The following is a 26678-nucleotide window of genomic DNA, read 5'->3' on the forward strand; positions in this document are numbered from 1 at the left end:
GACGGCAGTCTGTAAATAATCAAGTCTAGACCAGACAAGCCAGTGATTGACATTATGATCATCGACCTACGCAAATGGGAAACGATGACATGCATAAACTAAGTCAGTGAGCCTGACCATACGTTCCTGTTAGTCGCCTCTTACGGAATAAGAAAGAGATGGTGTATTGAAAATATGTCCTCAAAGTATATTATGAGAACGATAAAAATTACAGTAGCAAGTTAAAGTGAATATACTGATTAGATCCTTGTGATATTCAAGCTAAAGGAACTACATATCTGAAGGGAAGGGTCACGTGACATATTTTGTGGAGAAGTTCATAAAAGATTGTGAGAGATATGAATTATTTTATTGGTATTTTAGTCAATTAACAAGAACCATACACTTTCTCCCGTTTCAGTTATTATTTATATATTACTATGATATATAATCTTAACAACACATGTCAATAATACCCCCTGATGAGAAACAGTTTACCAACTGCCTCGTTATTGATATTCCGGGATAATCAGCCTACGTCGACATAATCCAAGATGTTCAGCTCCAACATGTAGATATGTCGGATTATGCCCACCAGGCGAGAGCGAATTCTAGGGTAATCTGTGTTGACTTAGTCCAGGAATATGAGTATATATACCAGGCCCAATCTTTGGTGTATCATACGTTCCCACTTTGTCCTTGACAGAAGCAGAAACTATGAAAGTTGTGTTGTTTGTGTGTATGTTGACCGTGGTCATTGCTGGCGAGGCGGACAAAGAGGTAGGCTGTTTTTTGTTTTTCTTCTTCTTATTAACATGATATTTTATTGTCCCAAAAGACAAAGGGATTGGGCACAAGTGCAACACTTATTACCGCATTCTCCCTATATGCAGTTAAACATAATACTAGTATTTCATAATGGAAATGAACAATTTACAATTGAAGCTTGACATTGTTGAAACATTGTGCGCAATATTGATTCAGTGCTCATATAAAGGATATGTAGAATGTGCTGGAAAGTGAAGACAGCGTGCATCTCATTCATATGCAAATATTATATATTTTAGTTTTTACATATAGATTTAACAATACTAATGATTAACAATTTGGAAACAATAACATGCTATCTACTGAATCTGTTAGTCGTTTCTATATATTTGTGTACAGACAAGAATATTTTGTATTCAGGAAACCATTTAGGTATGGGTGACCAAATAGAGTAATATGTAGAGTTTTTTTGTCTTTCAAGATTATCGATAGCTGTCAGTAATGTCTCCCTAAAATCATCATATAAGGTACATTCTAAGAAGACATGGAATGTATTTTCACACGGAGCTCCGCATTTACAGTAAATAGTATCAGATAAGATAAAACGAAACAGGTCGGAATTTTGTGTGCTACAAATGTGTCTCAATCAGGTGTGCAATATGTTTGTAGATCTCTTACCGCAATAATAGTGCATAGGTGGTGATGAAGGCTGCTCAGATGCGACAGAAGATATTGACGAACTATCCCTTATTTCTGATGGTAGATTATTCCATTGGCCTAATGTGTCTATAACATAAGACCTTTTAAACGTAGATATCCGTGCAAATGGTACTACATAATCACGGCGGTTTCTGAGATTATAATTGACGTTCTGTAACACAGATGGTGGTATAAGATCAGTTTTATACGAAGGGCATTGCTTATTTATTGTTTTAAACATAGTTACAAGTTTGTTGACGTTTCTTCTATACGCTCAAGGCTGGCATCCAGTTTCGTGATATAGGCTGCGACGGGAGGACATTTTAGTTCATCCTTTTACTATTCTCATTTCATAGCATATGTCATAAATATAACTAAAGAATAACAATGTACCGTCAAAAAGTGACCCCCTCTGCCAAACTCAGTCAAGTGCTTTAGAAATGTCACAGAAATCCATGCAAAATTATTCATGTATGTAGTTGAAAGGTAGTTGAGTGTCCTGGTACAAATCCTGATTGGTATTTAAACAGCAAGTTATGACCGAAAAGATGATTATACAACCTCTTGAAAACGAGTCGCTCACAAATCTTACAGAAACATGATAGTAGTGATACAGGTCTAAAATTGTAAGGTGAAGATTTATCCCCTTTCTTATATATAGGAATGACATATGCCAATTTCCATAAGTGTGGAAATTCGTGCTTAAGCACAGACAAATTGAACAATATTTTGCTGTTGCATGGTCAATATGATTCAATAAGCGATGATTAATGTTATCTGGACGACTAGCCTTGTTTACTGGAAGTGACTTTATCAAATCGATTATCTCGTTGTGTTAAACATGAAAATCTTGATGGATAGCATCACATTGTTATAAGTATCAGGTAACACATGGTTAGAATTATTGATATTTGTGACTGAACTGAAATGTATATTTCGGAATCTGAAAAAGCGGGTGGCATACTTGAAACATCAGTGACCAAAGTGGGTATTGTTGTTGTAGTTCCAGAATCCTTCAGAATAATCTAAGTAATTTCCAATAGTTGGAGTTATTTTCTTTTGATACAGTTGATAAAACCCCATCTAAGTTACAAGTCCTCTTTTGCTTGTTTTCGGAGATTATTGACAGTATTTCTTTTTTTTGTACCTTAGAAAGTCATTTGGTTTGCAGTATAATTTTATCGTATTTCTGAGTCTGTCTCTGATGTAGATTGCTCGTCCAATATGTGGAAACAATAAACTGGTTTAGTCGTTGATAATCACCTTGCTTGTAAAGTAAAGCATCTCTTACATAGGGCTTTGTAAAATTGACACAATTGGATAAAGTGACAAAAACCCACTTGTGGTCACTGATATGGACGCTAAAGTCTAAAACGCCGGCTTCTACAGTTTCGCTGTCCGGGCTTATAACAATAGGGTCAATCAGAGTAGCCGAGGTTTGTGTAATACGCGTGGGCTGTTTAATGAGATTACGTAGATCTTTACTCACCATTATATCTTGAAGGTGGTGTACATTGTTATTCAATCTCCAATCTCCATTTGGAGCTGTATTTGATGAAATGTCCAGAGCTGTTTCCACTGAGTTGTCAAGATAATCCCATTATGATGTAGGGGTGTTAAGTAACACACAATAACAAACTCTTTTGAGGCAGATATATTTGAAAACACATTATTTCATAATTGTGTAATTATAAATCTATTCTATGTTTAACACTCAATGAATCACGAAAAAAGACCGCAATACCTGCCCCAAAACATTCTCTATGTCTCTAAAACATTCTAACTGGGAACAGTAACTATCTATCAGTAGATCCGATGATTTTACAGATGTAGCTAAATGTGTTTCAGTGACTTCTTCTACGTTTTCTTAGCATTCTTCTTCTCATCATCAGTGTAAGTATTTAACTGGCGATTGATGGTCTGTAGAAAATCAGTATATATAAGAAATATCATGTAATTTCTTACTATGGACTTATGGTTCTAAAAAACTGCTTTCTCTCATCATGTTGAAGCCCCACCTTGACTTTAGATAGCCCGCAAATAGCCGTGAGTATTACGTTGTTGAATTCAACTGACCAGGAAGATTGTTGAGGCATTGGCATTATGACAGATGCTCGTCATGGATGGAGAAAAATGTATCTGAGAGAAACATTGTTGCTTTGAGCTTCGAGACAAAACATGTGTTAATGCCGAAGTAGTTTACAAGAGAGGATGATCTGTGTAGCCAGCGACCTGAATAAGCTTGATGAAAATAATGTTGAAATCCATTTTCACACACGTAACAGAATTAATGTGAACAAACATTTATCTGAACATCGTTTCGAAGTACATGAGGCTGTCCGTATCTTAATATTTTTATCTTCATTCCGACGTGAAATAATATAAAGTTTTCATTCCACGGTATCATTTTATGAAGATGAAAAGACTTGGAATTGTTTGATGGATATTTATTACTATTAAAACTTACGTCCTTGTTGTCAAACGGCCCACATGGGTGGGTGTTTACGTGACCTCTCTCGTTTACGCATTAACCAATGAAATTCGTGTGTGATCATGACGTCATATTGACCTGTCAGATCACTCGTTTAAGCTCCGCCCGCTAGAGTGCGGTAGCGAATACCGCAGAGGAGGCTTAAAAAGCAACAGGAAGCTTACTCTTTTGGAAATTATCACATCTGTTTTACCCTTGGCTGATTATTTAACCTATGTTCACTCATTTCTTTATAGGTTAACAACATCAATTCCGTCATTAAGCAACGTGAGTATAGTGTTTTAAAAATAGTGAAACAAATCTTGACAAGCAATAGTGAAGGATGGAATAATACACATCTGCTTGGGTATAACTGACGCAACTGGCATCATGTTACATGCTGAAATAAAGAGACACCAGTTCTAAACATGCCAACCTTTCTACTTACTATTGTACTTAGTTCTTCATTGTAGTAACGTACATTTTGTGATATCAATTTTACTAAGTATAATTTGAATGCTTTACTGTCCGGATATTATATTTAGTGAGATGAGACGGGGTACACATTTGTTGGAGAGAGTAATGCTGTCTATAAAAGTCCAGTTTCCACCCTTGCCGAACTAGGCTGGTATTATGGAGTTACATTTTGGCTGGACTAACGAGTCTATGCATAGTCCAATCAAAATCGTGCACCGAAATCGAAATCCGGTTAGTAGAGTGTCATGCAGATTTCGGTCGACTACAGGATTTGCAAAGCATGTGCACCGCTAACTCGTTGTCAACAGATCTTTTCATGTTTTTAATCAAGGTGCTCACGTGATTTGATGCACATGCACATCGCGATGTAAGACTCGTTTTATCACAATATAGATCTTGATTATCGACCAGATCGTCTTGACTGGGCGCCACCGTTTTGTTTGAAACAAATGCAAGTGATACGATAGGTTGAAACTGATTGGTCAATAGGAGAGGCATAGAAAGGACATAACTCGTAATAGCCACTGGTGGCGCTACGATCGAGCCCAGGAATTCCAGCCTAGTTTGGCAAGGGTGGAAACTGGACATTTAAAGTCAGTTAACGCTCTTGCCTCGGGGAGATGAGAGAAAACAGACTTATGGACATCACGTTCATTGTCCTACATTATCGGCATCACTATCCATGATTTGTCTATCTGACAAATCTGATCATACTTATACTCATACGTTTCAGAGGATTTATTGCATATTGGACGTAACGATGACTAATTCCGATTATTTAAAACAAATATTTTGCTGATAAAAACATCATTATACAATTTAAAACATCAACTAGTTCAGATGTTGCGACCTTTGATCCGACTTCTGAAGTTAAAGGACACTGAAATTGTCCCATGATAGTAAGCAGTGTGTTGATGCCTTTACTTTGACGTAGGTGATGACGAAGACAAGTATGTTGTTTGTACACTGGCTGACGCCGCCGAGACGTCTCAGATCTCCTTAGAAGACATCAGCACATCCAAGTATCAAGACAAACACACCATCAGGTCAGTTATGTTCTAATTCTCACATATACGGACACCTTCGTTTGTATGTGGGAGTTCAATGTAGTTGATACTTACACCAATTATCATTGGACTTGATAACATCATTCACTTTTACAGACGGCGCTCTATCGACTGCAAACAAGACGCCCGCTACCGGACAATGGACGGAAGTTGCAACAATGCTCGCTGGCCAACCTGGGGATCAACTAACCAACCATTCCGGAGATTTATTGATCCTGTATATGATGATGGTAAAGAACAGATTTTTTCTGATATCATATTGATATCAGAACTTAAAGTCATTTGGTAGAAAGTCTTGTAATTATTCCAATTTGGACATTTAGTTATGCCCTTATCAATATCACAACTAACCATACGTTAGTGAACTTTAAAAGGATAGGTTTGGCTTTCCAGGCAAGTTCGTTCCCCGAATGAGAGGCGTTGACGGTAATCCACTTCCCAGTCCACGCGCTGTCAGTGTGGCTGTACATCCGGATGTTGACAGTCCTTCTGACGACAACACGGTGATGGTGATGCAGTGGGGGCAGTTTGTGGACCACGATCTCACCGGAACTCCCCTCCATGCTGGTAGGTGCCAAGTGGCCAATACTCTCTGACCATCAAGTGACCAGAAGTGTGATGTTAAAATCAGACATATTTGTTTTTGTAATCCATATTGTGTTTTAATCATTACGACATTCATCTAATTCTTTGTATTAACTTTACATCTTCTTTGGAGGTGATGTTCAATCTAAATGTTGCGATGGTCACACACCTGGAGAGATGCATTCTGATGTACGAGCTGGGTAAGCAATTAACATTCTATATTTTCCACACTTAAACATTTTGTTTGAGTTGGGGGAAATATCTATTCGTCATATTTGAAATAAATGAATCATATACAACAGACTTTAAAATTACGCGACATTGTATACATGCTTATAATTAGGATGAAAGGGACACATTCCTTTCCATGATTTAAAAGTTTAAAAGTCATATTAAGCATGTGTTTGTGTATTATAACATATCATAAACATTATCATAACAATGTTTGATTGGGACAAGAAAACATGTTAATTCTTTTGCTATTTTGCTGTTCTAGCGGACCTTGTTTCCCAATCACCATGCCAGTAAATGAAGGACATTTCCAAAAGAACTGCATGGAGTTCAAAAGATCAGCCCCAGCACCTGGAAGGAGTGAGTATATGAGTTCTAAGCTGTGAAGGTAACCTCATCTCAATATAGGATTGTTCTGTCATTATGTATCTGCTCTTTCTAATACACCTTATTAAGTAACAAAAACCATAAACAATACTGTATGACAACACCCATATTTAATTCAAAACCATGTCACTTCCAGAAACTCGAGAACAGTTGAACCTACTGACGGCGTTCGTGGACGCCTCTAACGTGTACGGCCCCAGTCAGAATCAAATCAATCACCTCAGGAACGGACGTAAGTCAGACACAATTTTGTATTGAATTATAATTCGAAATATAACAAATATGTTAAATTTTAACAGAATACTTAAGAGTGTAATTGGTAAATACAAATTAATTTCGTCATTCAACTTTTCAGCCTACATAAAAACCAAGGGAGATAACCTGTTATCAGAATCCAACCGAGGCAACTGTCGAACAAGCAATACCAACGAATGGTGTTTTGAAGCTGGTAAATACAACTTATAAATGTATTCGTAGTAATATTTTCAGAGTCTGTTCATAAAGTACTTCACACATGACTATATGGTACAATTTCGAATGATATGGATAATTTATTTCACAACATTGTCAACTATAACTAACCTCATTATCAGGTGATGGCCGCGTGAACGTGTTCCCTGGTCTGGCCGTGCTACACACCGTGTTTGTTAGAGAACACAACCGTCTAGTTAAAGAACTTGCTGATGTCATGCCATCGACCACTCCTGATGATGTCTTGTTTGAGGAGGCCAGAAAGATCGTGTCAGCCATCATCCAACAAGTCACCTACCGCGAATGGCTGCCCATTATTGTTGGACCCTTGGCCATGAGGAAGTACAGACTGACCCCTGGCTTCAGCTTCAGGTACAACTTTACCCAAAACCCCACCATCTACAACGTTTTTGCCACCGCCGCCTTCAGATACGGCCACTCCACCATTCCACGTTTCCTGACCCTCGGAGATCGACGTGTACCAATAGAAGAACTCTTCAACAGACCTTCTGAGGTCATCAAAGATCTGGACACCGTTCTGAAAGCCATCCTCAAGGACAGAGATCAGGAGGTCAACCGCTTCATCAACAGTGGGATGACTGAGCATTTGTTTGAGACATCAGGCAATAACGGCTTTGACATCGTGTCCTTGAACATTCAGAGAGGTCGTGATCATGGCCTGCCATCATACAACAACTTCCGCAAGGCATGTCAGCTATCAAAAGTGACTTCATTTGATGACAGTGTATTTGGTAAAGCAGGAGCTGCTTTGAAAAGTGTATACAGGTTTGTCTAATTTAATTTACTCTTATATGTGTACAGAATTAGTGAAACACATTTTTAAAATAACGATACTTTAACCCTTATCTGACATTTCTCAAGTTCTCCTTACATGTATATATTCTTGCTTCAGTTCCCTTGATGACATCGACGTCTTCACCGGTGCAGTAGCTGAACAGCATGTGCATGGCGGTGCAGTGGGCCCTCTCCTCGCTTGTCTGATTGGTCAACAGTTTCATGACCTGAAATATGGCGACTCATTCTGGTTCGAAACATCTCACCCAAGAAAGGGCTTTACACCAGGTACCGATCAAATCTGTTTGTATTTCTGCGTGCTTGTGTGTTTTGTTAAGTACATATTTTGACATCAAGAAAATAGTTGATCAAATAAATAACATGCCTTCAAGATAAAAACGCTATACAATATTGTTTGTGTGCATTTTAATTCAAATCATCAAAATGTTTTACTGGTTCACTGACAATAGTTTGGAAAATATTTTCTCTTTTTCTCCGAAGTAATTGTACATATACATATTAATGGCATTTTCTATTTTAGAACAACTTTCTGAGATCCGACGAATGCGCTTTGCCAAAATTCTGTGTAGGAATTCAGGAGTGAAATCCATTCAAAGAGATCCTTTTACAGTGTACTCCAAAGAAAGGTTGGGAATGTAAACATCTAGCTCTATTATTTGTCAGTAATTAATTATCTCGTACAGACAAAATGCCAAAATACATTTTAACATGAAACAGAGTATATTTGGCGTATTTCATTACATGTAGTTACGTAATATGTCATCAAAATGTATATCAGTGAACCATAGTCATAATTATATCCTGGATCCATGTACAGCGTGTGACACACTTTGAATATGCTATATTAAGGCTCATTCAGGTATATAGGATACGAATGTCAAACCTGATCATATAAAGTATGCTCACATGTTGATATTGTAATGGGATGATACATTTTTGTATTTCACAGCAATCCTATGATGCCCTGCAACGATCTTCCAACAATCGATTTAACCAAATGGCGGAGATGAGAAGCTGCTTGGCCTGCCCTTAGGTTCAACAAAAGCCCTGAATTCGAAGACTTCAAACATAATATTTTCTTAGTATGAGGTGTTCCAACATGTATAGCCCACACTACTTGTCCTGATGTGTAAGATCTATAAATCACTGAATACATTACATTTCTCTCATTTTTGTTCAATTGTTTTTAATAAGTACATTTAAGTATGGCATAATGCTGAAATTATTAACTAAAATATCAGATAAATCAAGTGACACTAACAAAGCATTCAATCATAGTATACAAGTAGCCATTGTATGATGTTCAATTTTTCTTAGATTAATATTGGCAGTATATGTTTATGGTTTTGTATAATTTATTCGTATAAGAGCATAAACATATTGTACATGTATGACTTGGACTATTTCATAGATCTATAAAGGGGATATATTTTATTTTACGTCATTGTATGATATTGTATAATATATTGTTGATGTGGTGCTCAAAGCAACTATCAATATATGTGTGATCATGTGTGAAAATTCGTGTTATATGTTTAATAGAAACAATATTGAACAATACTTGTATTCAAACATATATTACATTTAATTGTATTTGTTGGTTTCACAATTGTTTTGTAATAAATACGTTCTCTTTTGCATTTCTGTTTCATGGTATCCTAATTTGTAGGTTTAGTGTCATTTATCTACCGTTTGGCAGGCTCATTGGCACATTGATACGTTTCACATTTGTGTTAATATTTGGTACCATGACATTGTATCCAGGTGCTAGATACATATTGTTTCTAACAATACATTTTTCCGAGCAAAGCTTCCTGAAATTGTATTGCTTACATTGTCCCAGACAGTGCTTCCTATACATGTATTACACTTCCCATTTTCGCCGCCAGTGCTTCCTACACACGCAAATAGTTCGCATTGTCCCATACAGTGTTTCATTTATATGTATATAATTAAATTTTCCTTGTGTTCATTGAAATTCCTGCATTCTGATCAGCTGAATTGGTCACGTGTTATTGCATTCATTCCCAATGAATGTAAAACATTGAGCCACGAAGCGGACTACTTTTATTACTACGGGGTGTCGGTGAATCCCATTATTATTGTTGAGCAAATCCCTTCTGCGCATATGCATCGTGATGCACAAGGCATTTAGCGAAATCCATGCATATTCATTGTCCAAGCAACCCTTTGAGACAGAAGGCCGAGAAGGAATGAGCAAACGTGCAGGCTTGCTCGACTGATTTGTTCCCGCTCGCCTCGGTTCCACAACTTTCATGTCTTCGGGTTTCCTTTCTAACTAGCATTTTTTCAACTGTGTCTACCCGTTCTCAGGAAATTAATGTTCGAATCTGGCGGAAACTGACCATGTCATTTTGAAACAGCCGCCTTCTCCCGGACATATTTCTTCCGGTTCGTTACAGTCTGACTGTTGCAGTTTTTCTCAGCCCTTGCTTTGATTGACAGGTCCAATGAACTTTGTTTTATTCTACTCTCCGTTCATTGGCTATTGACTTTGTGGGCGTGTGCATAAATTAAACAATCACCCGATTCATGTCACGCCACACTATATATTCCTATTCCTGGAAAGTTTATCAATCTCGTCATTTTTGACTGCTTTGATAAAAATAAAGTTTTGGTTAAACTATTTATGTTTTCGTTGTCGAATTTAATTGTAAGCTTTGACTGTGCATTTGATTCGTTTCATTGGGAATTCATACAGTTTGCAAATCGGTTTTTCGATTCATACCTCAATGAACCGAACAAAATACCCAGCCAATCCCTAAATATTCTTCATATTGTCCCAGATAATGTTTCCTGGAAGCTTGCTGAAAGTGCACATAACCGTCTCTTCGTGTCGGTTTCCAATTCACTTCTGGGTGACACAGCATGTAATATGTGTTTCATTGCTGGACAGGACCAAAGCCCTAGAAACTCGCACAAGTCAAGCCGCTAAACACGATCACCCATCCATTCAGTTTACTTAACATCGCTTGATATAGGACCTGTGCTTTGTACACAGGACGACGTACTACAAATGTGAACTAGATGTAGGGTAATAATGTCCAAAAGTCCAGCATTTCAAGCTGGTAATTGCTGGGACAAACTCTGGAAGCCGAAACAGACATTTCCACAGCAACTGAGTAGGGATGGGTAATATCAGTAGCATATGGATATCTTTTGGAAGTGGCAAACAATTCAGATATTTGGCCTTTCGTGTCCTTGTCGGATTCCAAGGACCAGAGAAAAAGCCTGTTCACTTCGAGCTTTTCTGGCTGTGTCCAGACATTTTTGTGCTTGGAAAAGCAGTATGACAGCGTGGGAAACACTGAATGATAACAACTGAGGCTTTCAGTCTCATTGATGATGTACTTACCGAACAAGATGTGAAAAACATGATGCAAGTTCTTCAGCATTGTGTGGTCTTCATGTATGATCAGGCCAGTATCTGTACAAGAGTTGATGATCAGTTGATTCCTTCCTCCGACATCAGCTGTTTTGCACCAACATGTCAAAAGAGTTATATTTCAAGCTGGTCACTGTTGGTGCGAACTCTGGAGGCCGAAACAGGCATTTCGAAAACAATGTGTAATATCAGTAGCACATGGTTATGCACCTTTGTGGACTACACTGCCACAAGCTTCTAAGTCATGACAATAGCTTCTGAGATGTAGTTGTAAGTACGTGAGAGGGTGCAAAGCAAGGTAGGACTGTGTTGTGGCACATTTGATTAGTACACCACTTTGCAAATATGATCACAAGCCAACCAGAACATTAGCCATGTACACGCATATATTGATAGATACCAATGTTATTCTATAAATATTCTGTTATTTATCATATGAGTATACAATATTGGTTTATTTTATTGGCTTTAATGATGCGTCTTCACACTTTAGATTCCCTAAATCAAATAGTCTACTAAAATAGTTATTTTCTTTAAAGATGTAGTGTTGGGTAAATACATTCCAAAATGTTTAATTTTTCATGATATATTTAGATTGTGGGTCATGCTCAAACGAGATATATCAGAATTTAATTCCTCCAAGGCGACCATATTGGATTTTTTTGGTTGGCCCATATCTGAAAATATTTAGACTGCCATTACCTACAACTGTGCCGACCTTTTCACGAAACGGGTCCACAACAGGTGCTTATCTTTTATTGACTCACTATACAAAGTCCTGACATATATTCTGGATAAAAGACTACAGCCCTGGTGAGACATTGATAATATTATACACGAATCTCAAGCGGACTCGGATATTTAACTATTGATTACATTTTCAACTTACAGGCAGTTGCACAAAAACTAAGATTAGATTTTACATCATCTTCTTTGACTTTTCAAAGGCATTTGATAGAGTTAATCATGAAGTTTTATTAAAGAGTTTGAGAAGAGTAGTTCTTAAAGTCAAATAACACGTATGTATGTATTCCAATCTATCAGCATGTGTAAGGAATCCAACCGGTTTATCTGATTACTTTAAGTCTGACGTGGGAACCCGTCGGGGATGTGTCGTAAGCACCAAATTTGTTATTAACTTTCTAAATGAATTAATATCTGATCCGGAGAAGAATGGTAAGAATATAGCGGCTGACTTTTCAAATACTTTGGCTTTTCTATATGCAGATACTGCTTTACAATTACAAAATAAAATAAGTGTTTTAGAATTTCTTTTTGTGTGTGATTCTACAATAATGCAAGTGAATTTAAATAAAACCAAAATAATTGTCTTTAGAAGAAGGGGACCTTCAAGGAACTCTGAGCAATGAACATAAAAGGCAGACGTCTTGAAGTTGTTAACTTCTACAGATATTGACAGATAGTTTTTACCCCTAAATTATCATGGAGTAAAATCTTTAGCTGTCACACTTCACAAGGCAAGCAATCACTCATCAACATCAATAATTATCAAAAGAAATTTGGATATTTGTCATACGAAGACACCTTAAAAACATTTGAGGGTGTGACAGTTCCAATATTGTGTTCTGAAATCTGGGGAACTTCATATGACAAGGTTTTGGAAAGTATACAGACTTTATTCTGCAAAAGACTTAATAAGAATACTCTTAATAAAAAGATTCTTGGAGAGTGTGTCAGACTGGCAGACAATGTATTTACATGACAATAGCAATTGAATACAGACCTAAATTGATTCACCTCAACAATAATATACTACTATATGAGATTTACATTATACTTAAATCTATTGGTTATGCTGGAAGACACACGTGGGTTACTTAAATAAAAATATATATTGTATTTTGCCCAGGATTTTGTATAGTCTGGATTCAGCAGAACATTATAGATGTTGATATGTTTTATGCGAATTTAAACAAGGCTCTCCAACAATTGATACCATCCTTGGAAGGTTCATCGACTTGCAACTACTATGAACAATACATATCACTTCTAATAATAATAATTATAATACTGAATCGTGTGTAACAATGAACATACCTCAATATATTTAGTTGCATTTATCAAAATTTAGAAGTAGTAATTTTGGATTATATGTTGAGATTGGAAGACACGATAATATTCCTCATGATGAAATATGTTGCGAATTTAGTTTGAAGAAAAATAAGATGATTTTAGAAGATGAATACCATGTGATGATGATGCAAATGTTACTCCCAGCTCAGAAAGCAATATGAACATGAAGATCCACATTATTTAGATTATCCAACAATGTATGAAAAATGTATCCATCTTATGAATTCTTCAGAGAGACTTGCCATATTTAACATTTGTCTATTCTTAACTAAAACGTTTACAATGAGAAAACACTTATTTAATATTAATACCTTTGGGGGTAAGATATTTAAATATTCGTATTATTGTATTGTTGGCAAATGGCCTTTATTACTGAATAAACATGTCCGTCCGTCTGTTTATATAGGTATTGATATTCCCTGTCATCAAATGATCGATATATGGTCGTCTTTGAGTGAAAATAACTACAATTGATATCATTATTCCACATAGGACATTTAATGATGTGACTATTGTCATTCATTATCCAGTTGTCAATGAACACGATGAGCAGTTGTTGTGAGTTGGTGCTCTTCCATTGATCTGATTCGTTCATACGATAAGAATATAGTTTATTGTTGCGTCACACGACATACCGTTATCATGTGCACATAGTAATACATGCATCTATTAAATATGTCAACATAGATGGTGAATTGTCCAACCAAAATGGCCCAAGAGACACATAAATGCAAATAATTTCCTACTTTGAAGTTTACACCGTTTCTTTCATGCTGAGGGGTAGTCACGTGATCTGATGTTTGGAGTTCACATACCTGTGAACGGACACAAATAATGTTCACACGATGTGAACAATCTTTTGTGAAATTGATCGTGTGAACTTTTGCCGGAACTACTTTCCGGGGTTTCCCCGACTTTTCGATCGGTGTTTACGATCAACTCGTTTTTCGATTTTCTTTTTAATCCCTGCATTTATCAGCAATATAATTAATTTAGTATTTTTGCCTGGTCTTGTAACATTTCATCTGGCTTACAAATGAATAAATGCTTTGGTTCTGGTGTCTGATGTCTAGCTGCTACATGAAACCGAATGGATTGTCCTTACGGTGATTTGGATACTAATAATGCAAGTAAAGAAAATTAATCCTGTAAAAATTACTGAGGTGAACGAAATTGATTTATTGAGCGATATTGACTTTGATGCCTTGTTTTCGGAAATGACAGGAATCTAGCAACAATGAAAACAATGAAGTACCCTGCTCAGATGTGGCCGTTGACACAGAGCAAACGCGACTGCTCCTGATCAATCCCAAACTGAAACCCGATTCACTATCGCATCGGGAAAAAAAGCTTTTGAGAAACCATAAAACATCAACATAAATTTAAAAAACCTCAAAACCTTTGCCTGTTTTACCGATTGGTCAACGGAGACGAGAAAAAATCCGTAGACGTAATTAGAAATCTACTATTCCGGTTTCTGAGTTCGACCTTCTCCGTGCATTCTAGGTCAAGAAGAGGCGGCACATGAGGAGTGACGGGGCACAGAAATGAAGCTGGTCATACAGTAGGTGACAAGAAACACCAGCTAATTTAGCAAAGTATTACAACACACGCGACAAATCCCAAACTCCAAATATAACACACCCTGACGTTGAAAATTAACACAAAACACGCAAGTTTCAGAGCACTCGGTTCAATCCCCACCAGTCCATTCCGCATCGTCGGAATTGGTTTGCAATTATCCAAACACAAGCAACACATCCATAAATCGGTAATATTCCCAATTAGCTAGTGCTATGAGAGGGTTCAAACGTCGGGTTGTTTTCCATAACTGCTCCATAAACGTCATTTTCAACAGCATGTAATTATAAATTTCATCCTCATGCTCCTCTTTATAAACTTATGTGATGTCATATATAAATCAGCGCTAGAAGGTTGACCTCGGCTCGGTGCATCGAGGCCATGTTTATATTTTTGTTCATCTTCCTGTAACCTATTTTTAAGATTTGATTTATCCCAAATATTGTTTGTAAATTTGTTCAGAGGTTCACACAGTTTAACCAGCGCCATTAAATCGTTCACACTTCAGTGAAACCATCCAAACTGACGTTCAATTCTTAAGTAAATGCATATATATACATATATATAATCTATAAAACGGAAAGACAGTATAATGACCACTCCCGCATTCATCAATGTGTTTGCTTACATTTATACAACGTAATTTGTATCTAGAATTTGTTGTCTGCGTACACTGATTGGGTCTTTTAGTTGCATATCAGTTTCTCCAATATAATCCTCACCACATCCCGCACATTTTAAAACATATATAACATCTTTACTGCGACAATTCATGTTGTTTTTAACAGTAAATAGTTTATCGTGGAAAAAAATAAATTTACAGTCTTCAATTATTATTGGGCAAGCTCCACATCGAGGTGTGTTACACTTTGTTACACTGACGGTATTTGCATTTTGTGAGTATTTGGATGGACAAAGAACTTAAACTTAAACTTTGAGATTTTTAGGCTGTCTGGTACTGCGTATAAGTTTACAGTTAGATAAAGATGTTTTCACAGTTTTACTTTGTTGTAAAATTGGAAAAATTGGCTTTTATAACGGGCATTACTTTACAGTTTCGAGGATTGTAGGTACACACAAATGGAAGAATGTCCGTGTCTGTATCTGTTTCTTTTGTTTTCATTAATGTTTCTCATGGAATTTTCATTCCTTTATTTACAGCGTCTTTAACCACTCCACATGGATATCCTTGTAGTTGGAGATATGTCTTTAATTCTTTTAATCCTCGGTTTCTTGTGTCCACATCCGAAACAATAGTACACACTCTTCTTGCCATCGAATATGGAATATTAATTTTAGTGTGCCGTGGATGACATGAATTGAATTGTAGGTATTGATGCGTGTCCGTCGGCTTGTAGTAAATATTTGTTTTCAGTTGGCCGCCTTGCTTAATAACATTCGCGTCCAAAAATGAAATCTCTGAAATTGTGGTCACATTCCAAAGAGAATGCAATCAGAGGATGGATCGAATCCAGAGTCTTCCGGAAATTGAATAACTCTTTCACTTTACATCCACCTAATATTCTGCTTTGGAATATAACATTTCTTCTAAGTATCCCATTACCAGAGTGGCGTATGTGGGTGCTACTTTGTTCCCATGGCTGTTCCGTTTATTTGCTGATAAAACTTGTTGAAATAGAACGTGTTGTTCTCCAGTATACATTTCAAAGATTCCATGATGAATGTATGCGTGAAATTGCAGTCAATGGCATCTGGATGCTTATTTAACTTATATTGCACCGCTAATCCTAGATCATGGGGTAAATTAGTATACAAACTTTTCACATCAAAGGATACATTAAATACATTGAAAGCACTGAACGTGCTTTAGAGGGATACAGATGCATATGTAGGTTGCGCCACGAAGCAATGATTGTATTATATGAGAGTGGATAGATCGGGCATGGTTCTTACATATTTGTTTACATCTTGTTTTCACAACAAATCCGGGATTATATCAATGAATGGTGTTGATGTGGGCGTGTCGTCATCAACTGTAATTGAGTGGTATAATAATGATGAGACAATTGGTAATCCGCTTCTCATCAGGAGTTGTTCTTGACATGTTTTGTAGACAAGTGTTGGGACGCATTGAAATAGTTACCACGTTTTGTGTCTGGAGGATTTAATAAATGAAATAATACATACAGGGTCAACTTTTGAAAATAATTGTCCATCATCGATATTGCTAATAGGAACTGACAATTCAATGTAATCGTAAATTTTCCACTTTATCATAAACACGAAGTCCAGTCGTACATTTTATGTTGTACACACAAATCTCAATTATAATTCTGGAAAGTTAGTACTGGTTGTCAACGTTGATATATGCAACAGTCAGTATGTATGTTTCATCGAGTATGGATAAGCGAATCTTTGGCAGATAACATGGGCACGTGATACTTGAGACACATATTGGATACCACTACTAAAACAACAACAAACTACTACTAACTACTACTACTACTACTACTACTACTACTACTACTACTACTACTACTTGAAAACTTGGCTGTGTGAATAATAATGAATTTGAAAGATTTGCTTGTTTGTTTGTTGTTTCGTGTCCGGGCCAGACATTCCTGTAATTGACATTTTGATCATATTGGATACCACTACTGCAACATCGCTACTAAAACAACAACAACTACTACTACTTCTGCTATTTTTACTACTACTACTACTACTACTACTACTACTACTACTACTAGTACTACTACTACTTGAAAACTTCTCTGTGTAAATAAAAATGAATTAACCGCACTTAGCAGTATTCAAGCAAATGACGGCAGTCTGTAAATAATCGAGTCTAGACCAGACAAGCCAGTGATTGACATTATGATCATCGATCTACGCAAAAGGGAAACGATGACATGCATCAATTATGTCAGCGAGCCTGACCATTCGATCATGTTAGTCGCCTCTTACGGAATAAGAAAGAGATGGTGTATTGAAAATATGTCCTCAAAGTATATTATGAAAACGATTAAAATTACAGTAGCAAGTTAAAGTGAATATACTGATTAGATCCTTGTGATGTTCAAGCTAAAAGAACTACATATCTGAAGGGAAGGGTCACGTGACATATTTTGTGGAGAAGTTCATAAAAGATTGTGAGAGATATGAATTATTTTATTGGTATTTTAGTCAATTAACAAGAACCATACACTTTCTCCCGTTTCAGTTATTATTTATATATTACTATGATATATAATCTTAACAACACAATTACATTAATTATTTTATTAGTTTCTTAGGTCAGTTAACAAGAAACTTATACTTTCTCCAGTTTCAGTTCTTTGTTTTACATAACTTTGATTATGTAACATTGGTGTGAAAGGGAAAATGTTTCTAGCACTTCAATCTTTATATGATAATGTGAAATGCAGTGTACGTATAAATGGTATGCTTACACCCTGGTTTAATGTTAATCGTGGTTTAAAACAAGGATGTTTACTTTCGCCAGTTCTGTTTAACGTTTTTATTAATGATTTGCTTGACAAGCTAAATGAAACTGGTATTGGTATTTGTGTTGATGATATTACTATTGCAGCCTTAGCATATGCTGATTATCTTATCTTACTTGCAGAATCGACAGATGATTTGAATCGTCTATTACAGGTTATGAATACATGGTGTGTTGATAATAGTATCCTTATTAATAATGACAAGTCCAAGACTGTACACTTTAGAAATGTAAGTGTTTCAAGAACAACAGCCTTTTTTAATATTGGTAACTCTGTTTTAGACATTGTTGATTGTTATAATTATTTAGGCCTACTGCTCACGGAACATCTTGACTACAATGCTATGGCAAAAGCAGCAGCTAAATCGGCTAACAGAGCATTAGGTCTTCTTACATGTAAATATAAGGCAATTGGAGGTATGCAATCCACTACTTATTCAAAATTGTATGATACGATGGTTTGGCCAGTCTTGAGTTAGGGGGCATCTATATGGGGTCATCGTGACATTTCTTCTGTAAATGCTGTTCACCATCGTGCTTTGAGATTTTTCTTAGGGTTGGGTAAATACGCTCCAAATGTTGCTGTTAATGGAGATATGGGATTGATTCCTCCGATAGTTAGACAGTTGATGTGTATTGTTAGACAATATTGTCGTTTTACTAAAATGTCCCTTAGATTAAATAAGTATGTTTTTATGTGGTCTGAACGTTATGCTAGTGGACGTGTGAAAAACTGGAATTTTCGTGTGAGGGCAAAGCTGAACGAATGGGGTCTGAATATTTCTGAGAATGTTAGCGTGAAAAGTGTAGTTGTACGTGTGCAAGATATTTGCATGGGAAAGTATGTGTCTGATTGGAATGAACGTTTATGCATGCCTGGCGGAAGAACGGGTAGTAACAAATTACGTACGTATAGAATGTTTAAAGATGGGTATGGATGTGAAAGTTATGTAAGTATGTATATGCCTCGTTCTTACCGCTCTGCCTTCTCCAAATTTAGATCAGGTACTGCTCCTCTGAAGTTGGAAACAGGCAGATATACGAATATGAATGTGAATGAAAGAGTGTGTTTTCAGTGTAAGGAAAATATTGAAGATGAATGTCATGTATTACTTGATTGCCCTGTGTACGATGATTTGCGTGAAAGTTTATACGAAAAGGTGAGTTTTAGCTATCCCAACTTTCTAGAGTTATGCAATACGGATAAACTTATTGTACTTTTTAAATATTATGTATATTTTACAGCCAAAACCTGCTTTTTAATTCTCCAACGAAGAAAAGATATTTAATATGGCTACTTACGGGTAGTTTATTTTCATACCACTTTTACACCAATATGTTTAACTTGTACATACTGTGATACTTTTTAAGTCTCTCGTAACCCTTAATGGGTGACTCACTTTTATGTCCTTTTATATGTATTTATGTAATTATTTCTGCGAGGTGAGACTCAAATAAACAATCTGTCTGTCTGTCTGTCTATGACATATAATCATAACAATGCATGTCAATAATACCCTCTGATGAGAAGCAGTTTACCAACTGCCTCGTTATTGGTGTTTATACACCACACCAAGAACAATGGCGGTGATGCCGCTGCTCCGGGATAATCAGCCTGCCTCCACATAATCCAAAATGTTTAGTTCCCCCATGTAGATGTCGGAAAAAAACCCACCAGGGGAGAGTGAATTAAAGGGTAAACTGTGTTGATTTAATCCAGGAATATGAGTATAAATACACGGTCCCATCTTTGGTGTATCAGACATTCCCACCTTGTACTGGACAGAAGCAGAAACGATGAAAGTTGTGTTGTTTGTGTGTATGTTGACCGTGGTCACTGCTGGAGAGGCGGACAAAGAGGTAGGTTGTTTTTGGGTTCTTCTTCTTCTACTTTTTCTTTTTATTCTTCTTCTAATTATCGGTATTAGTATTTACCTGGCTATTGAATGTCTGTAGAAAATCAGTACATATAAGAAATGTTATGTAATTTCTTACTATGGTCTTATGGTTCTAAAACTGCTTTCTCTCATCATGTTCAAAGTTATGTGTGACCAATGGTGTTTGAAATTATCACATCTGTTTACCCTAGACCGATTATTTAACCGATGTTCACTCATTTCCCTATAGGTAAACAACATCAATTCCGTCATTGAGCAACGTGAGTATAGTCTTTTAAAAATAATGAAATAAATCTTGACAAGCAATAGTGAAGGATCGAATAATACTATTTTAGTTCCTTCTGCTTGGGGGTAACTCACGCACCTGGGATCATGTTACATGCTGAAATAAAGAGATATCAGTTCTAAACATGCCAACTTTCTACTAACTATTATGCTTAGTCCTTTAATGTAGTGACGTAAATTTTAAAATGAATTTTACTAAATATAATTTGAATGCATTAAAGTATAGATATTATATTTTGTTTAGCTGAGCTTTTTAAGTAAACTACCTTTCCTTCAGTCCAGGCAATACAATCAGATCTGTTTGGAATGGACCGTGAGACCAACAAGAAATTCCCTGACGATGTCACTGATTTGTCAAAAACGAACAGTAAGTTCACACCGGGTACATTGTTACAAGTCGAGATACACATTTGATGTAACGATGGTTGGAGATAATAATGTTGTCTTGAATTCTAAGATTGAAAGAGATATACAGACAGAAGATGAGTAAATATGGTTTTGGATATACCCTGAACGATGCACATGAAATCTTCTTAACTTGGTTTGATACTGCCAGATTGTTTCACATACCCGGTTTAACACAACTAGACAGAAGAAAATATAGGGTGGCGGAGTATGAATGTTTTTTTGGATTGCATTCATAATCTATGACAGCCCTATTTCTCTATGCTGATGTTCAAACTTACTTACTTACCTATTAGATTATGTTGCTGGTGCGAAACAAACTTCAACAACGACGTGGGGTGACAACCAAGGAACAGTTAAAGGACAAACGCTGGACAGAGAAATCAGAATAATGGACATCATGTTCAGACTCCTGCATGGTAAGAAGTTTAATGTTCAACATTAACGGCATCACTATCCATGATTTGGCAATTGGTTTAACTGACAAATCTGATCATACTGTAAATACATTGAATTGGTCACTACTTTAGTCCAGTTTTCATTATATTGTGAAGCATTATACCATGCTTTAGATACTCACTTTGTTTTGAAACAATATAACTTATATGTGTATAGTTCAAAGGATTTATTGCATATGAGACACACCGATTACAAATTCTATTTATTTGAAAGAAATATTTTGCTGATACGCGTCTTCAAACATCATTATACACTTTATAACATCAACTTTGTTCAGATAGTGCGACCTTTGATCAGAATTCCGAAATAAAATTACACTGAAATTGTCCCATGATAGTAAACAGAGTGTTGATGCCTTTACTTTGACGTAGGTGATGACGAAGACAAGTATGTTGTTTGTACACTGGCTGACGCCGCCGAGACGTCTCAGATCTCCTTAGACGACATCAGCACATCCAAGTATCAAGACAAACACACCATCAGGTCAGTTTCGCACTAATTCTCATCTATGGACACCTTCGTTTGTGGTTGTGAGTTTAATGTAGTGGATACCGACACCAATTACCATCAGATTTGATAACATCATTCACTTTCTCAGACGGCGCTCTATCGACTGCAAACAAGACGCCGGCTACCGGACAATGGACGGAAGTTGCAACAATGCTCGCTGGCCAACCTGGGGATCCACCAACCAACCATTCAAGAGATTTATTCATCCTGCATATGATGATGGTAAAGAGCAGGTTTTCTTCTGATATCATATTGATAGAAGAACTTAAAAATCATTATTTCATTCTAATAACCATGGCAATTCATTAATAAACCAGGCCGTTTGATAGCAAGTCTTGTAATTATTCCATTGACATTTAGTTATGCCCTTTCAATATCACAACTAACTATGTGCAAGGGAACTTTTAAAGCAAAGGTTTGGCTTTCCAGGCAAGTTCGTTCCCCGAATGAGAGGCGTTGATGGTTATCCCCTTCCCAGTCCACGTGCCATCAGTGTGGCCGTACATCCGGGAGTTGACAGTCCTTCTAACGACCACACGGTGATGGTGATGCAGTGGGGGCAGTTTGTGGATCATGATCTCACCGGAACTCCCCTCCATGCAGGTAGGTGCCAAGTGGCCAATACTCTCTGACTATCAAAGTGACGAGAAGTGTGATGTTGAAATCAGACAAACTGTGATATATTTGTTTTTGTAATCCACATTTTTCGAACCTATTTTCATCATTAAGCTATCCATCTGTGAATTTTACAAATCATCATATTCCTTCAAGGTGATGTTCACTCCAAATGTTGCGATGGTCACACAGCAGGAGAGATGCATTCTGATGTACAAGCTGGGTAAGCAATCAACATTCAATATTTTCAACACTTAATAATTCTGTTTCGGGTAATCGAAATTACTGGTCGTCATATTTAAAATAAAGAACAGACTTTGAAATTACGTGGCACTGTAGACATTATTATGATTAGGATGAAGGAGACAAAACCCTTTCCATCATCATAAACCTCTACTGTAAGATCCCGAGTACACCACATACACGTGCTTGTGCATCATAACATATCATAAGCATTATCATAACCATGTTTGATTGGAACAAGGAAGGAAACATGTTAAATCTTTTGCTATTTCGCTGTTCCAGCGGCCCTTGTTTCCCGATCACCATGCCAGTAAACGAAGGACATTTCCAAAAGAACTGCATGGAGTTCAAAAGATCAGCCCCAGCACCTGGAAGGAGTAAGTATATGAATACTAAGCTAATATTGGGCTGTTCAGTCATTATTTATCTGTTCTTTCTAACACAACGTATTTAGTAACGAAGCCATAAACATCACTGTATGATAATACCCATGTTTAATTGAAAACCATGTCACTTCCAGATACCCGAGAACAGTTGAACCTACTGACGTCCTTCGTGGACGCTTCTAACGTGTACGGCCTCAGTCAGGATCAGATCAATCACCTCAGGAACGGACGTAAGTCAGGCAATATTTAGCAATGAATTATAATTCGTGATAAAACAAATATGTCACATTTTGACAGAATACCCTCGAGAGTAATTTGTACATACAAATTAATGTCGTCATTCAACTTTTCAGCCTTCATGAAAATCAAGGGAGATAACCTGTTGCCAGAATCCAACCAAGGGAACTGTCGAACAAGCAATACCAACGAATGGTGTTTTGAAGCTGGTAAATACAACTTATTAATGTATTCGAAGTAATATTTTCAGAGTCTTTCATAAAGTACTTCACATATGACTATTTGGTACAATTTGAAATGATATGGATAATTCATTTCACAACATTGTCACAACTTCTTTATAACTAACTTCATCATCAGGTGACGACCGTGTGAACGTGTTCCCTGGTCTGGCCGTGCTACACACCGTGTTTGTCAGAGAACACAATCGTCTTGTCAAAGAACTTGCTGATGTCATGCCATCGACCATTCCTGATGATGTCTTGTTTGAGGAGGCCAGAAAGATCGTATCAGCCATCATCCAACAAGTCACCTACCGCGAATGGCTGCCCATTATTGTTGGGCCCTTGGCCATGAGGAAGTACAAACTGGCCCCTGGCTTTAGCTTCAGGTACAACTTTACCCAAAACCCCACCATCTACAACGTCTTTGCCACCGCCGCCTTCAGATACGGCCACTCCACCATTCCACGTTTCCTGACCCTCGGAGATCGACGTGTACCAATAGAACAGCTCTTCAACAGACCTTCTGAAGTCATCAAAGATCTGGACACCGTGCTGAAGGCTATCCTCAAGGACAGACATCAGGGGGTTAACCGCTTCATCAACAGTGGGATGACTGAGCATTTGTTTGAGACGTCGGGCAATAACGGCTTTGACATCATGTCCTTAAACATTCAGAGAGGTCGTGACCATGGCCTGCCATCATACAACAACTTCCGCAAGGCATGCCAGCTATCGGAAGTGACTTCATTTGATGACAGTGTATTTGGTAAAGCAGGAGCTGCTTTGAAAAGTGTATACAGGTTTGTCTAATTCACTTTACTCTCATGTGTGTACAGAGTTATTGTAAAAAAAATATGAAATGAAGATACTTTAACCCTTATTTGACATTTCTCAAGATCTCCATAATTTATGTATTCTTGCTTCAGATCCCCTGATGACATCGACGTCTCCACCGGTGCAGTAGCTGAACACCATGTCCATGGCGGCGCAGTGGGCCCTCTCCTCGCTTGTCTGATTGGTCAACAGTTCCATGACCTGAAATATGGCGACTCATTCTGGTTCGAAACATCCCATCCAAGAAAGGGCTTTACATCAGGTACCGTCCAGTCTGTTCCTGTGTGCTTGTATGATTGTTAAACTATTTAGTTGATGTCAAACTATGTACTTATTAGATAACTTAATATGCCTTTAAGATGAGAATGTTATATTATGATATGAATTTTATTGCATTTCTAATTGAAGATGTCAAAATGGTTTAGTGTTTCACTGACACAGAAAAAAGATACTCTCTTGTTCTCAGAAGTAATTGTACATATAGATATTTATTGCGTTTTCTATTTCAGGACAACTGTCTGAGATCCGACGAATGCGCTTTGCAAAGATTCTTTGTAGGAATTCAGGAGTGAAGTCCATCCAAAGAGATCCTTTTACAGTGTACTCAAAAGAAAGGTAGGCAATGAAGACATCTAGCTTCATCATTTGTCAGTAATTAATTATTTCACACAGACAGAAGTCATATTAACATGCGACAGGGTATATCTGGCGTACTTCATTCAGTGAACATTGATCAGAATTATATCCTGGATCCATTTACACTTCGTGACACACTTTGAATGTAACATATTCAGGTTCATTCAGTTATATAGGATACGAATGTCAAACCTGATCACATGAAGTATGCTCACGGAAATGTTGCTATCTTAATGGGATGACACAATTTTTGTATTTTACAGGAATCCCACGATACCCTGCAACGATCTTCCAACAATCGATTTAACCAAATGGCGGAGATGAGAAGTTGCTTGCCCTTCCCTTAGATTCAACAATGAACCCGATTACTTGAAACACAAGATTTTATGCGTGTGAGGTGTTCCAACACGTATAGCCCGCACTACTAGTCTGTAGGATGTATAAATCACAGAGTACATAACATTTTTGACATGTTTGTTCAGTTGTCTTCATAGTAAATATGTAATGCCAAGAACATTTGGGTATGGCATTTCACTAATAATGCTGGAATTATTAACTGAAATGTCAGTTAACATTATCCCTGATTATAATGCCTACACTTAATCAGAACAAAACAAATTGGTAACCAATTAAGTGTGTGAATCGACCAGTCACATCATCAAAGCGTTTAATCACAGTATACAAGTTGCATTAATATTGGCAGTGTATGTTTATGGCATTGTATAATATATTTGTCAAGGGCATAAAACATATTCTACATGTTTGACTTGCACTATTTCATAGATCTATGAAAGAGGTGTATTTTATTCTTTGTCATTGTATGATATTGTATAATATATTGTTGATGTCGTGCTTAAAAATTTAGACCCGTGAAGATTCCGGGATAGAATAGGTCTTCAGCAACCCATGCTTGCCGTAAAAGGTGACTATGCTTGTCGTAAAAGGCGACTAACGGGATCGGGTGGTCAGGCTCGCTGACTTGGTTGATGCATGTCATCGATCCCAATTGCGTGGATCGATGCTCATGATATCAATCACTGAATTGTCTGGTCCAGACTCTATTATTTACAGACCGCCTTCATATAGCTGCAATATTGCTGAGTGCAGCGTTAAACAACAAACCAACCAACCAACCAACTTAAAAATTTGAAAATGTATATATGATGTTCAATAGAAACAATATTGAACAATACTTGAATTCTATCATATATCAGATTCAACTGTATTTGTTAATTTTACAACCGTTTTGTAATAAACACGTTCTCTTTTGTATTTCTGATTCATGATCTGTTAATTTCTTTCGCGCATTCATCTACCGTTTGGTTGGCTGATTGGCACATTGATACGTTTCACATTTGTGTTAATGTTTGGTATCATGGCATAGTGTCCAGGTTCTAGATACATATTGTTTCTAACAATACATGTTTCATATACATCTCACTGTTCCGA

The 26678-nt window shown here is 36.9% G+C and overlaps 2 protein-coding genes across 2 annotated transcripts; both read left to right on the top strand.

Moving 5' to 3' along the window:
• Nucleotides 1-696: 696 nt before the first annotated feature.
• LOC139451912 (chorion peroxidase-like) lies at nt 697-8960 on the top strand. The gene is made up of 13 exons (XM_071233198.1): nt 697-759; nt 4174-4204; nt 5328-5439; nt 5557-5690; nt 5854-6027; nt 6179-6245; nt 6542-6636; nt 6800-6895; nt 7019-7111; nt 7257-7920; nt 8048-8217; nt 8471-8576; nt 8900-8960. The coding sequence occupies exons 1-13, from the start codon at nt 697-699 to the stop codon at nt 8958-8960; spliced, it is 1866 nt and encodes a 621-aa protein (XP_071089299.1).
• An 11334-nt stretch (nt 8961-20294) lies between these two features.
• On the top strand, nt 20295-25553 carry LOC139451671 (chorion peroxidase-like). Its single transcript, XM_071232992.1, has 13 exons — nt 20295-20357; nt 20625-20655; nt 21916-22027; nt 22143-22276; nt 22484-22657; nt 22826-22892; nt 23195-23289; nt 23433-23528; nt 23652-23744; nt 23896-24559; nt 24686-24855; nt 25103-25208; nt 25493-25553. The coding sequence occupies exons 1-13, from the start codon at nt 20295-20297 to the stop codon at nt 25551-25553; spliced, it is 1866 nt and encodes a 621-aa protein (XP_071089093.1).
• The last annotated feature ends 1125 nt before the right edge of the window (nt 25554-26678 follow it).

The sequence above is a fragment of the Haliotis cracherodii genome, unplaced genomic scaffold (assembly GCF_022045235.1).
Source record: "Haliotis cracherodii isolate W230 unplaced genomic scaffold, xgHalCrac1.p SCAF_9, whole genome shotgun sequence".
Lineage (NCBI taxonomy): Eukaryota > Metazoa > Mollusca > Gastropoda > Lepetellida > Haliotidae > Haliotis > Haliotis cracherodii.